Genomic DNA, 12310 nt, shown 5'->3' with positions numbered 1-12310 from the left:
TTTTTTCTATCGAATGAGTACAAGAAACCACCCATTTACCAATTTCAACTATCCAATAATGTGGTCAGAAATTGGCAATTTTCCCAATTTCACACAAATTTCAGAAGATGCCAATTTCCAAACAGTGTCCAGAATAAGCAAGATAGACATTCCTGGCACTAAAATAACATTTTCTCTCTTCACTAGTCATGTCCCCAGGCCCCGCTGACATCTCTCTTGCTTTCCACTTTGAATTTTTATTCTTACAAAAAATACAAGATTTACTGTTATGCAGACTACTGCATTAGTATAGAATTGGTGTAGAAATGGTATAAATAATATTAGTGCACTTGTGAAAGAATATTAGACTTGCCAGTTGACGTATATTGGACGCTTCGCATGATTTGTTTACTTTTGAAATTTGGTAAAAGTCAAACATTTCTGCTACTTTGAGCTCAATTTCAAGGTACTTTTCATTATGAAACCAATCAAAATCATCTCAATTTCTGTAATATCTCTTCCATTATATAAAATGAGACCAGGAAAACTAGAATACAACCATAAATACCACACGAAAATACACTGCAAAGTCGCTGTTTTAAACCAAAAACATGGTCGGAGTTTTTTTTTCTCATTATGCACTGTGCTGCAGGATTTTTTTTATACTGTGCACACTGACCACATAGACCCATTCTTTCATATGTAGGCCTACCAGCTTTCTCTCACTAGATTTGAAGGCGCTAGAATTTAGGCGTTATAGTACGTCAATAACCCTGGTGCGTAAGCCGTACTAGTACGTCGGAAACCCTGAAAGGGTCAAGAGTCTAGAACCCCAATGTAAAACTTTTCCACAGGGTCCAAGAATTAAAAAAAAAATTTATTTCTTCTTATGAAATGGAAGAGAATCTTTTTCTGAAGGTTATAAAACAAAAAGTACAAAATTTGATGGAAAATTGACGAAATTACGCTCTTGCGAATTTTGCTACGTCGGTGGTATTAGTGCATCAGCGATTCTGCCCACTGACTCCCATTTTAAGCCAATTACATTATTCCAGTCAACCAAATTCTTAGTTATTTTGCTAGTATTACTATTTTATCAACTGAGCACAAGAAATCACCCAATCAACTATTTCAACTACCCAATAAAATGATTGAAAAAGGGATCCAGAATAAACAATGCAGGTATTCCTGGCACTAAATTAACATTTCATCTGTTTATCAGTTACGTTTCCAGGCTTTACAAATGAATTCCACTGATTTTTTATTCACAATGAATTTTTATTCACACCATAAAATAGAAGATTTACTGATATGCAATATTGTAAAAATTTTGTAAATAATATCAGTGCATTCGAGAACACCCATTAGACCCACCAGCTGACGTGTACTGGACGTGTGATGTGATTTGTTTACCCTTGAACATCGACAAAAATCAAACGTTTCTGCTACTTTGAGCTCAGTTTCAAGCCATTTTCAATACTAAAACCAAAGAAAATCATATCTATCTCTGTAATACATCTTCAATTCTATCAAATGAGGCCAAGAAACCACAAATACAACTGTAAAAAACATACGAAAATACACCACAATTTTGGCATTTTAATCCAAAAACATGGTCGCAGTTTTTTTTCTCATTATGCACTGTGTGCTGCAGGATTTGTCTTATGTGGTGCACACTTACCACAGACGCAGTCTCTCATATCTAGGCCCAAATTTTCCGCTCACAGCTTATCTGAGTGAGATGAGCTCATGGCATAGAACTACGGCTTGGACCCAGGCTTCAAGACCGTAGAACTGCGGGATGGACCCTCAAATTGTTAAAGGAGGAGTTAGGGATATTGGTAGTTTGGAGGGACATCTAAGCTGTCGTATCTGAGTGCCTCTACCAAGAGAGTGATTATGTGTGAGTGATGGTGAAAGTGGTGAAAGACGAAAGTTTTTTTCTTTCTTTTTGGGTTACCCTGCCTCAGTGGGAAACGGCCAATGTATTAAAAAAAAAAACTGAAAAAAGCACCAGAAAAACTACAAGAACCTACATTACAATCCAGAGTCTTGAATAACCCTTTCAGGGTCCGTCCCGTAGATCTACGGCTTTACGGTGAGTGTCCAAACCGTAGATCTACGCCATGAGCTCAGCGCACTCTGATAAACTGTGAGTGGTACATTTAGGCCTAGATATAAGAGAATACATCTATGTGGTATGTGTGCACCACATAAAACAGATCCTGCAGCACACTCTGTATAATGAGAGAAAAAAACTGAAATCATGATTTTTCGATTAAAACAGCAACTTTGCAGCGTTTTTTCGTATGTTTTTTATAGTTGTATTTGCGATTTCTTGGTCTCATTTGATAGTATGGAAGACATATTACAGAAATAGATATGATTTTGATTGGTTTTAGCAACAGAAATGGCTTGAAACTGAGCTCAAAGTAGCGAAAATGTTAAATTTTTGCCGATATTCAAGAGTAAACAAACGACCTCACACATCTAATACACATCAGCTGGTGGGTCTAATATACATTCACAAATATGGTCTATTGTCCATGGGGAAGTGGAAAAGAATCTTTCCTCCGTAAGCCATGCGTGTCGTATGAGGCGACTAAAATGCCGGGAGCAATGGGCTAGTAACCCCTTCTCCTGTATACAATTACTAAAAAAGAGAAGAAGAAAAACTTTATAAAACTGGGTTGCTTAAATGTGCGTGGATGTAGTGCGGATGACAAGAAACAGATGATTGCTGATGTTATGAATGAAAAGAAGTTGGATGTCCTGGCCCTAAGCGAAACAAAGCTGAAGGGGGTAGGAGAGTTTCAGTGGGGGGAAATAAATGGGATTAAATCTGGAGTATCTGAGAGAGTTAGAGCAAAGGAAGGGGTAGCAGTAATGTTAAATGATCAGTTATGGAAGGAGAAAAGAGAATATGAATGTGTAAATTCAAGAATTATGTGGATTAAAGTAAAGGTTGGATGCGAGAAGTGGGTCATAATAAGCGTGTATGCACCTGGAGAAGAGAGGAATGCAGAGGAGAGAGAGAGATTTTGGGAGATGTTAAGTGAATGTATAGGAGCCTTTGAACCAAGTGAGAGAGTAATTGTGGTAGGGGACTTGAATGCTAAAGTAGGAGAAACTTTTAGAGAGGGTGTGGTAGGTAAGTTTGGGGTGCCAGGTGTAAATGATAATGGGAGCCCTTTGATTGAACTTTGTATAGAAAGGGGTTTAGTTATAGGTAATACATATTTTAAGAAAAAGAGGATAAATAAGTATACACGATATGATGTAGGGCGAAATGACAGTAGTTTGTTGGATTATGTATTGGTAGATAAAAGACTGTTGAGTAGACTTCAGGATGTACATGTTTATAGAGGGGCCACAGATATATCAGATCACTTTCTAGTTGTAGCTACACTGAGAGTAAAAGGTAGATGGGATACAAGGAGAATAGAAGCATCAGGGAAGAGAGTGGTGAAGGTTTATAAACTAAAAGAGGAGGCAGTTAGGGTAAGATATAAACAGCTATTGGAGGATAGATGGGCTAATGAGAGCATAGGCAATGGGGTCGAAGAGGTATGGGGTAGGTTTAAAAATGTAGTGTTAGAGTGTTCAGCAGAAGTTTGTGGTTACAGGAAAGTGGGTGCAGGAGGGAAGAGGAGCGATTGGTGGAATGATGATGTAAAGAGAGTAGTAAGGGAGAAAAAGTTAGCATATGAGAAGTTTTTACAAAGTAGAAGTGATGCAAGGAGGGAAGAGTATATGGAGAAAAAGAGAGAGGTTAAGAGAGTGGTGAAGCAATGTAAAAAGAGAGCAAATGAGAGAGTGGGTGAGATGTTATCAACAAATTTTGTTGAAAATAAGAAAAAGTTTTGGAGTGAGATTAACAAGTTAAGAAAGCCTAGAGAACAAATTGATTTGTCAGTTAAAAATAGGAGAGGAGAGTTATTAAATGGAGAGTTAGAGGTATTGGGAAGATGGAAGGAATATTTTGAGGAATTGTTAAATGTTGATGAAGATAGGGAAGCTGTGATTTCGTGTATAGGGCAAGGAGGAATAACATCTTGTAGGAGTGAGGAAGAGCCAGTTGTGAGTGTGGGGGAAGTTCGTGAGGCAGTAGGTAAAATGAAAGGGGGTAAGGCAGCCGGGATTGATGGGATAAAGATAGAAATGTTAAAAGCAGGTGGGGATATAGTTTTGGAGTGGTTGGTGCAATTATTTAATAAATGTATGGAAGAGGGTAAGGTACCTAGGGATTGGCAGAGAGCATGCATAGTTCCTTTGTATAAAGGCAAAGGGGATAAAAGAGAGTGCAAAAATTATAGGGGGATAAGTCTGTTGAGTGTACCTGGTAAAGTGTATGGTAGAGTTATAATTGAAAGAATTAAGAGTAAGACGGAGAATAGGATAGCAGATGAACAAGGAGGCTTTAGGAAAGGTAGGGGGTGTGTGGACCAGGTGTTTACAGTGAAACATATAAGTGAACAGTATTTAGATAAGGCTAAAGAGGTCTTTGTGGCATTTATGGATTTGGAAAAGGCGTATGACAGGGTGGATAGGGGGGCAATGTGGCAGATGTTGCAAGTGTATGGTGTAGGAGGTAGGTTACTGAAAGCAGTGAAGAGTTTTTACGAGGATAGTGAGGCTCAAGTTAGAGTATGTAGGAAAGAGGGAAATTTTTTCCCTGTAAAAGTAGGCCTTAGACAAGGATGTGTGATGTCACCGTGGTTGTTTAATATATTTATAGATGGGGTTGTAAGAGAAGTAAATGCGAGGGTCTTGGCAAGAGGCGTGGAGTTAAAAGATAAAGAATCACACACAAAGTGGGAGTTGTCACAGCTGCTCTTTGCTGATGACACTGTGCTCTTGGGAGATTCTGAAGAGAAGTTGCAGAGATTGGTGGATGAATTTGGTAGGGTGTGCAAAAGAAGAAAATTAAAGGTGAATACAGGAAAGAGTAAGGTTATGAGGATAACAAAAAGATTAGGTGATGAAAGATTGAATATCAGATTGGAGGGAGAGAGTATGGAGGAGGTGAACATATTCAGATATTTGGGAGTGGACGTGTCAGCGGATGGGTCTATGAAAGATGAGGTGAATCATAGAATTGATGAGGGAAAAAGAGTGAGTGGTGCACTTAGGAGTCTGTGGAGACAAAGAACTTTGTCCTTGGAGGCAAAGAGGGGAATGTATGAGAGTATAGTTTTACCAACGCTCTTATATGGGTGTGAAGCGTGGGTGATGAATGTTGCAGCGAGGAGAAGGCTGGAGGCAGTGGAGATGTCATGTCTGAGGGCAATGTGTGGTGTGAATATAATGCAGAGAATTCGTAGTTTGGAAGTTTGGAGGAGGTGCGGGATTACCAAAACTGTTGTCCAGAGGGCTGAGGAAGGGTTGTTGAGGTGGTTCGGACATGTAGAGAGAATGGAGCAAAACAGAATGACTTCAAGAGTGTATCAGTCTGTAGTGGAAGGAAGGCGGGGTAGGGGTCGGCCTAGGAAGGGTTGGAGGGAGGGGGTAAAGGAGGTTTTGTGTGCGAGGGGCTTGGACTTCCAGCAGGCATGCGTGAGCGTGTTTGATAGGAGTGAATGGAGACAAATGGTTTTTAATACTTGACGTGCTGTTGGAGTGTGAGCAAAGTAACATTTATGAAGGGATTCAGGGAAACCGGCAGGCCGGACTTGAGTCCTGGAGATGGGAAGTACAGTGCCTGCACTCTGAAGGAGGGGTGTTAATGTTGCAGTTTAAAAACTGTAGTGTAAAGCACCCTTCTGGCAAGACAGTGATGGAGTGAATGATGGTGAAAGTTTTTCTTTTTCGGGCCACCCTGCCTTGGTGGGAATCGGCCGGTGTGATAATAAAAAAAAAAAATAAAAAAAAAATATGGTGATGATATTTATACAATTATTACAGTATTGCATAACAGTAAATCTTCTATTTTTTGGTGTGAATAAAAATTCATTATGTGAATAAAAAATCAAAATGGAATTTATTTGTAAAGCCTCAAAACATAACTAATGAACAGAGGAAATGTTAGTTTAGTGCCAGGAATGCCCACATTGTTTATTTTGGACCCTATTTAGAAATTGGAATATTTTGAACTTTGTGTTAAATTGGCCAAATTAACAATTTCCGATCACTTTATTTTGTAGTTGAAACAGTTGACTTGGCGATTTCTTGTGCTCAATCGATAGAATAGAAGTAATACTAGTGAAATAGCTAAGAATTTGGTTGATTGGAATAATGTAATTGGCCTAAAATGGGAGTCAAAGTCGGCAAAATCGCCGATTCGTAAATATCGCTGACACATCAAAATTTGCGAGAGCATAATTTCGTCAATTTTCCACCAAATTTCGTACTTTTTGTTTTATTACCTTCACAAAAACATTCTCTACGATTTCATAAGAAAAAATAACAATTTTTTTTTTTTAAATTCTTGGACACTGGTGCGTGACTCCAGATTTGGGCCTTGGACCCTGAAAGGGTTAATAGTTATTAGCTCATTTTTAGGAGTTTTAACATTTCTGTTGGAAAGTGCATGGGAGGAAGAATATTCACACACTCTGCTATGCAGCTAAACATACTTTGAAGAAATGTAGGTTAACTTGTGTGCCATACATGACCTAAAAAGCTTACCATACTAAATTCATTCTAGCATTAACAGCCATTGTAGCAAATTGGCTTCATCTTCATTACATACATTTTAAACAAGAATATGCACAGTGAAATATATTGCACTGTACATCTTTCAATCCATGTCAAAGAATGAAATACAAACAGCAGGTATAGATGATGCAAACTGTTATGAATAATGTATATCAAGCACATTAACCCTTTGACTGTTTCAGCCGTATATATAGTACGTCTTATGAGCCAATGTTTCCGACATACAGTGGACCCTCGTTTTTCTTAAGGCTCAAAAGTTGTAATTTTCGGAAATCGTAACTTTTTTCATCAAAACACTGACTTGCAAATCATCGTTTGACTCGCAAATAGTCATTCATCTGGGACACGCACGCACGGCCCAGAGCCGCCTCACACTCCATTCCCAGCCAGTGCGCCACTGGCTGGGAAAAGTTTGTAGAAAAATACGAAAGTGGTGGTAGAGTGTGGTAGCAGTTGTGATAGCAGTAGAGGGTGGTAGCAGTTGTGATAGTGGTAGAGGGCAGTAGTGATGGTGGTAGAGGGTGGTAGTGATGGTGGTAGAGGGTGGCAGTGATGGTGGTAGAGGGTGGCAGTGATAGTGGTAGAGGGTGGCAGTGATGGTGGTAGAGGGTGGCAGTGATGGTGGTAGAGGGTGGCAGTGATGGTGGTAGAGGGTGGCAGTGATGGTGGTAGAGGGTGTCAGTGATGGTGGTAGAGGGTGGTAGCAGTTGTGATAGTGGTAGAGGGTGGTAGCAGTTGTGATAGTGGTAGAGGGTGGTAGCATTTTTGATAGTGGTAGAGGGTAGTAGCATTTGTGATAGTGGTAGAGGGTGGTAGCAGTTGTGATAGTGGTAGAGGGTGGTAGCAGTTGTGATAGTGGTAGAGGGTGTGTTATAGCCAATCATGGTCAGGGACGACCAAGGTGGTGCATGGCCGAGCAAATGTAGACAGCCTGTACTGTCTGCATAGAGAGCCCATGCTGTCTGCCAGCTGAGTTCATATTTTGCGCCATGCTCATGCTGCCACCTATAGGCCTACCACTTCAGTATGCATACACCTGCCTCTGCCTCACTCTCTCAGTGGCCTTCACTCAGACAACAGGTCTAGCCCTCTCTCCCTTCCAGGCCATGGGCACTTACCACACTGCCTGTGTACCCCACAACATTACAAATAAAGTACAGAAGCCTCTGAAGCCTTATTATTACTCTCTGCTACCAAGAATCACCAATGAACCCATATTACGGTAGTAGTGGTTGTGATGGTGGTAGAGGGTGCCTTCTTCAGTGATTCTACTAACTCCTCCAATGTTGTTGGAGTTATATAGGGCTACAAAAAACACCGGTGCCTCAGCTGCTGCTTCACCACCACTATCGACGGCTTATGCTCTCGGTGGCCCTTATACACCCAACAACACCAACAGAAAACCACTCATGACATTTTTTTTTCCTCAACAAACTGGCTGTATCCCACCAAGGCAGGGTGGCCCAAAAAGAAAAACGAAAGTTTCTCTTTTTAAATTTAGTAATTTATACAGGAGAAGGGGTTACTAGGCCCTTGGTCCCAACACTGTAGTCGCCTCTTACAACATGCATGGCTTACAGAGGAAAAATTGTGTTCCACTTCCCCATGGAGATAAGAGGAAATAAACAAGAACAAGAACTAGAAAGAAAACAGAAGAAAATCCAGAGGGGTGTGTATATACATATGCTTGTACATGTATGTGTAGTGTGACCTAAGCGTAAGTAGAAGTAGCAAGACATACCTGAAAACTTGCACGTTTATGAGACAGAAAAAAGACACCAGCAATCCTACCATCATGTAAGACAATTACAGGTTTCCATTTTACACTCGCCTGGCAGGACGGTAGTACCTCCCTGGGCGGTTTTGACACATTCATAATGACTTATTTTATTCATTCTAGAGTATATTCCATGTTTCTATGTTATTGATATTGTTTATTATGTCATATTAGTTGAATTGTGATAGATAAATAAGCCACAGCAGAGTTAATATTAGTGTCATATTCTCCAACAATAAAATCGCCTCCCCTCCCTCTGCCCCGTATGCCATACACCAACGTAAGTCTTCAATAAAGTTAAGTGTGATGCTAGATGTTCATTTATACATTTTATTAGTGCTTTACATTTATTTGGCATTCTTTTCTGCATGTAAATCTATATTTAACCCTTTGACTGTCGCGGCCGTATATATACGTCTTACGAGGTACCGTGTTTGACGTATATATACTCATAAATTCTAGCGGCTTCAAATCAAGCAGGAGAAAGCTGGTAGGCCCACATGTGAGAGAATGGGTCTGTGTGGTCAGTGTGCACCATATAAAAAAAATCCTGGAGCAATCAGTGCATAATGGGGAAAAAAAAACTCTGACCGTTTTTTTTAATTAAAATGCCGACTTTGTGGTCTATTTTCGTATAGTATTTATGGTTGTATTCTCATTTTCTTGGTCTCATTTGATAGAATGGAAAACATATTATAGAAAAAAAGGTGATTTTGATTGATTTTACTATAAAAAGAACCTAGAAATGAAGCTCAAAGTAGGGGAAATGTTTGATTTTTGCCAATGTTCAAAAGTAAACAAATGATGCCATTGTCCAATAAATGTCCAACTAGCCATTCTAGTATGCAGTCATGAATGGGTTGATGTTATTTATACAATTATTACAGTATTGCAGTAGTCTGCATAATAGTAAATCTTCTATTTTTTGTTTGAATAAAAATTCAAAATAGAAAGCAAGAGTAATATCAGAGGGGCCTGGAGACATGACTGATGAACAAAAAAAATGTTATTTTAGAGTCAGGAATGTCTGCATTGTTCATTCTGGACCTTATTTTGAAATTGTCATATTTTTTTAGTTTTAGTGAAATTGGCCAAATTGCAAATTTCTGACCACATTATTAGGTAGTTGAAATCGGTAAATGGGCAGTTTCTTGTACTCAATCGATAGAAAAAACGGATTTCTAAAAAATAGCTATGAGTTTGGGCGACTGGAACAATGGAATTAGCTGAAAATAGGGCTCAAATTGGGCGAAATCGCTGATTTGTAAACAGCGCCGAGGTCGCTAACTTCGCAAGAGCGTAATTCCGTCAGTTTTCCATCAAATTTCGTTTTTTTGGTGTCATTACAATCAGGAAAAGATTCTCTATCATTTCATAAGAAAAAAATTTTTTTTTTTTTTTTTAAATTCTGCGACACCAGGAGACACCTCAGGATTGGGGGTTGCGACAGTCAAAGGGTTAAGCTAAGGAAGCGGCTAGGTAAGTGACCCCTGAAGTGACCTAGAGTCCTTATGGAGGGGGATTCCCCTTCCCAACAATAACCTCTCTTCCATTCATCAACAACAGCCTTCAGTAAAGGTAACGGTCATGTTGCATGTTCATTCTTTTGTGCATGTAAATCTATCTTTAAGGTAAAAAAAAAATTTTTTTTGTTGATACTTCTGGGTGTCTGGAACGAATTAATTGGATTTACATTATTTCTTATAGGGAAAATGGATTTGCAAATCAGTCAATTTCGATAATAGTCACAATCTCTGGAACGGATTATGAAAAACGAGGGTCCACCACATTAATATGCGTAAATTCTAGCGGCTTCAAATCAAGTGGGAGAAAGCTGGTAGGCCCATTTGAGAGAATGGGTCTCCATGGTCAGTGTGCTCACTATAAAAAAAATAGGGGAGCCAGTGGTGCATTATGGAAATGCCATTTCAGTAGTCCTTGTTCAGCATGCCTAGCAGCAAGAAATATCTGACTCCCTGGCAAATCTGGGACTCTTCTCTTCCCAAGTGATAGATCTAACACAGATGGAAGTGTCAGTGAAAATGAATTTCATGGTTTTGAGGAGTTTGTGACCGAAATCAATGCCCAGGATACCAGAAGAATGAAAGAGAAAGAAAGAAAAAAGATAGTTATGTAGGAAGGATGGTGGGGAAACTAACATTGCACCCCATTGTGTTGACAGGTGGTAGGGGGAGTGAGTAATGATATGTCATTTTGACAGCTGCCAGACCCTGACTCAGCACATTTAGAAGTTCCCCCCCCCCTCCCTACACACACACACAAACTTCTTGAAGATAATAGCAGTTCTATGAAAGTGTCCAGAAGGAAGGAAGGAAAGAAGGAAGAAAGAAGGAATGAAGAAAAAGAAAGGTAGGTAGGTAGGTAGGAAGGAATGATGATAAGATCATTTACCTAGGAGAACTAACTAACACAACTGTCTGCTACTAATTTGAAGAAAACTGCTCAAAAGAGGTGTTCTGTCTCTGCACATACAAAAAAAAGCCTACAAAAATGCAGACACTCGTTTTATGTGTGAGGAGTGTAAAACATCATTGTGTATGAAACCATGTTTCAAAGAGTTCCACAAGCTGCAGAACTTCTAGGAACATGTCCAGTGACTGTACATTTGTATATATATTATAGAACAATAGTAATAAACAATTTTTTGCACTGTTTGTATAAACAAGTTTTGCAAAGAACATATTGATAATGTTCGTGCGTTTATTGTGTTGTATACAACGAGTGCACATATATACATTACACCTTACTTTGGTCTCACAGGCCACATAGGTTACCTGAAAAAATATAATAGTAGAAAAAGCAAGAAACCTTTGAATGGGAGTAAAAAAAGTTTACCAGGTGAGCGGCATTCGCCGCTGTTGCCATACACGGCTCATTTTCTGCCAACTTTATGCCTCTATATCTCAGTAAGTAAGGATCACAAAAAAAAAATTTACGCCTAAACCCCTCAGCAAAATAATCCTAACATTTGGTAAGAAAAAATAATTTTTTTATTTTTCAAATATTTTTCGAGATAGAATGACAGTTTCAGAAATGGGCTTGCGACAGTCAAAGGGTTAACCCAACTGTCACTATAGCAATACCCATCATAGGCAAACATGATTATCAACATACTTCTTGCATTACACAGAAAAATACAGTATAGGTTTCCCATCATTAATCCAGCATCAATGGGACCTGTAGGGTGCCAGACCTGGCACAATTATCACAGGAAACTGTGTCATGCCTCTGAAAGCCCTGGGATGTAAGCTTTTACCAATGACATTAGCCGAAAGTAGTGCCAGATTAGTGATGGAACCTGGATTAGTAATTGCTGGATCAATGATAGCCAACCTGTACAAAGTAATATCCTATAACATGATTACAGCACTGACCTGCGACCTCTCATAGCCCATTTCCATTATATTTTCTACCATGCGGTTAAATTCTTCACCCATTACCAACAAGGACTCTGCACTGCCAACGGACCTAAAAAAATATTTTGTAATGAGTAATACAAATGGCTTACACAAAAAGCACTCAGAGAAACCATAGGTTAAAAGAACACACTAACTCAGCCTGGTTTACAACCCATTAACTAAATAAAAAAAGTTGAAAAAATTATCAAAGCACACCCAAATGCAAAATCTATTGGCACTGGTGATACATATAAGTTTATCATGAAGTATTACTGGTTACTGAAACAGTTACCTTTCAGAAAGTGCTGCAAAAATGTCAATTACAATCTGCATTCAGAGAGCAAAATCACCAAGTTAATAAATCAATAAAAAAAATTTTTAGTATCACTGAAAGTGCATTATATATGTAGGAAAATATAAAAATGTAGAAAGCCTGAAGCACAAACTATCAATACACACTAATTATACAAGTATACTC

The 12310-nt window shown here is 39.0% G+C and overlaps 1 protein-coding gene across 1 annotated transcript in view; it reads right to left on the bottom strand.

Annotated features, from left to right (window-relative positions):
- Nucleotides 1-12310, bottom strand: part of LOC128690828 (UV excision repair protein RAD23 homolog B) — a gene marked incomplete at its 5' end in the record, with an annotated part of 74218 nt that overhangs the window by 2683 nt on the left and 59225 nt on the right. Inside the window, one exon of the mRNA XM_070080814.1 lies at nt 11809-11902. Within this exon, the coding sequence (XP_069936915.1) occupies nt 11809-11902 (94 nt within the window). The remainder of the gene's footprint in view (nt 1-11808; nt 11903-12310) is intronic.

The sequence above is a fragment of the Cherax quadricarinatus genome, unplaced genomic scaffold, assembly GCF_038502225.1.
Source record: "Cherax quadricarinatus isolate ZL_2023a unplaced genomic scaffold, ASM3850222v1 Contig1037, whole genome shotgun sequence".
Lineage (NCBI taxonomy): Eukaryota > Metazoa > Arthropoda > Malacostraca > Decapoda > Parastacidae > Cherax > Cherax quadricarinatus.
Note: the sequence above shows the minus strand (reverse complement) of the source record. Positions and strands in the feature narration are given on the sequence as shown.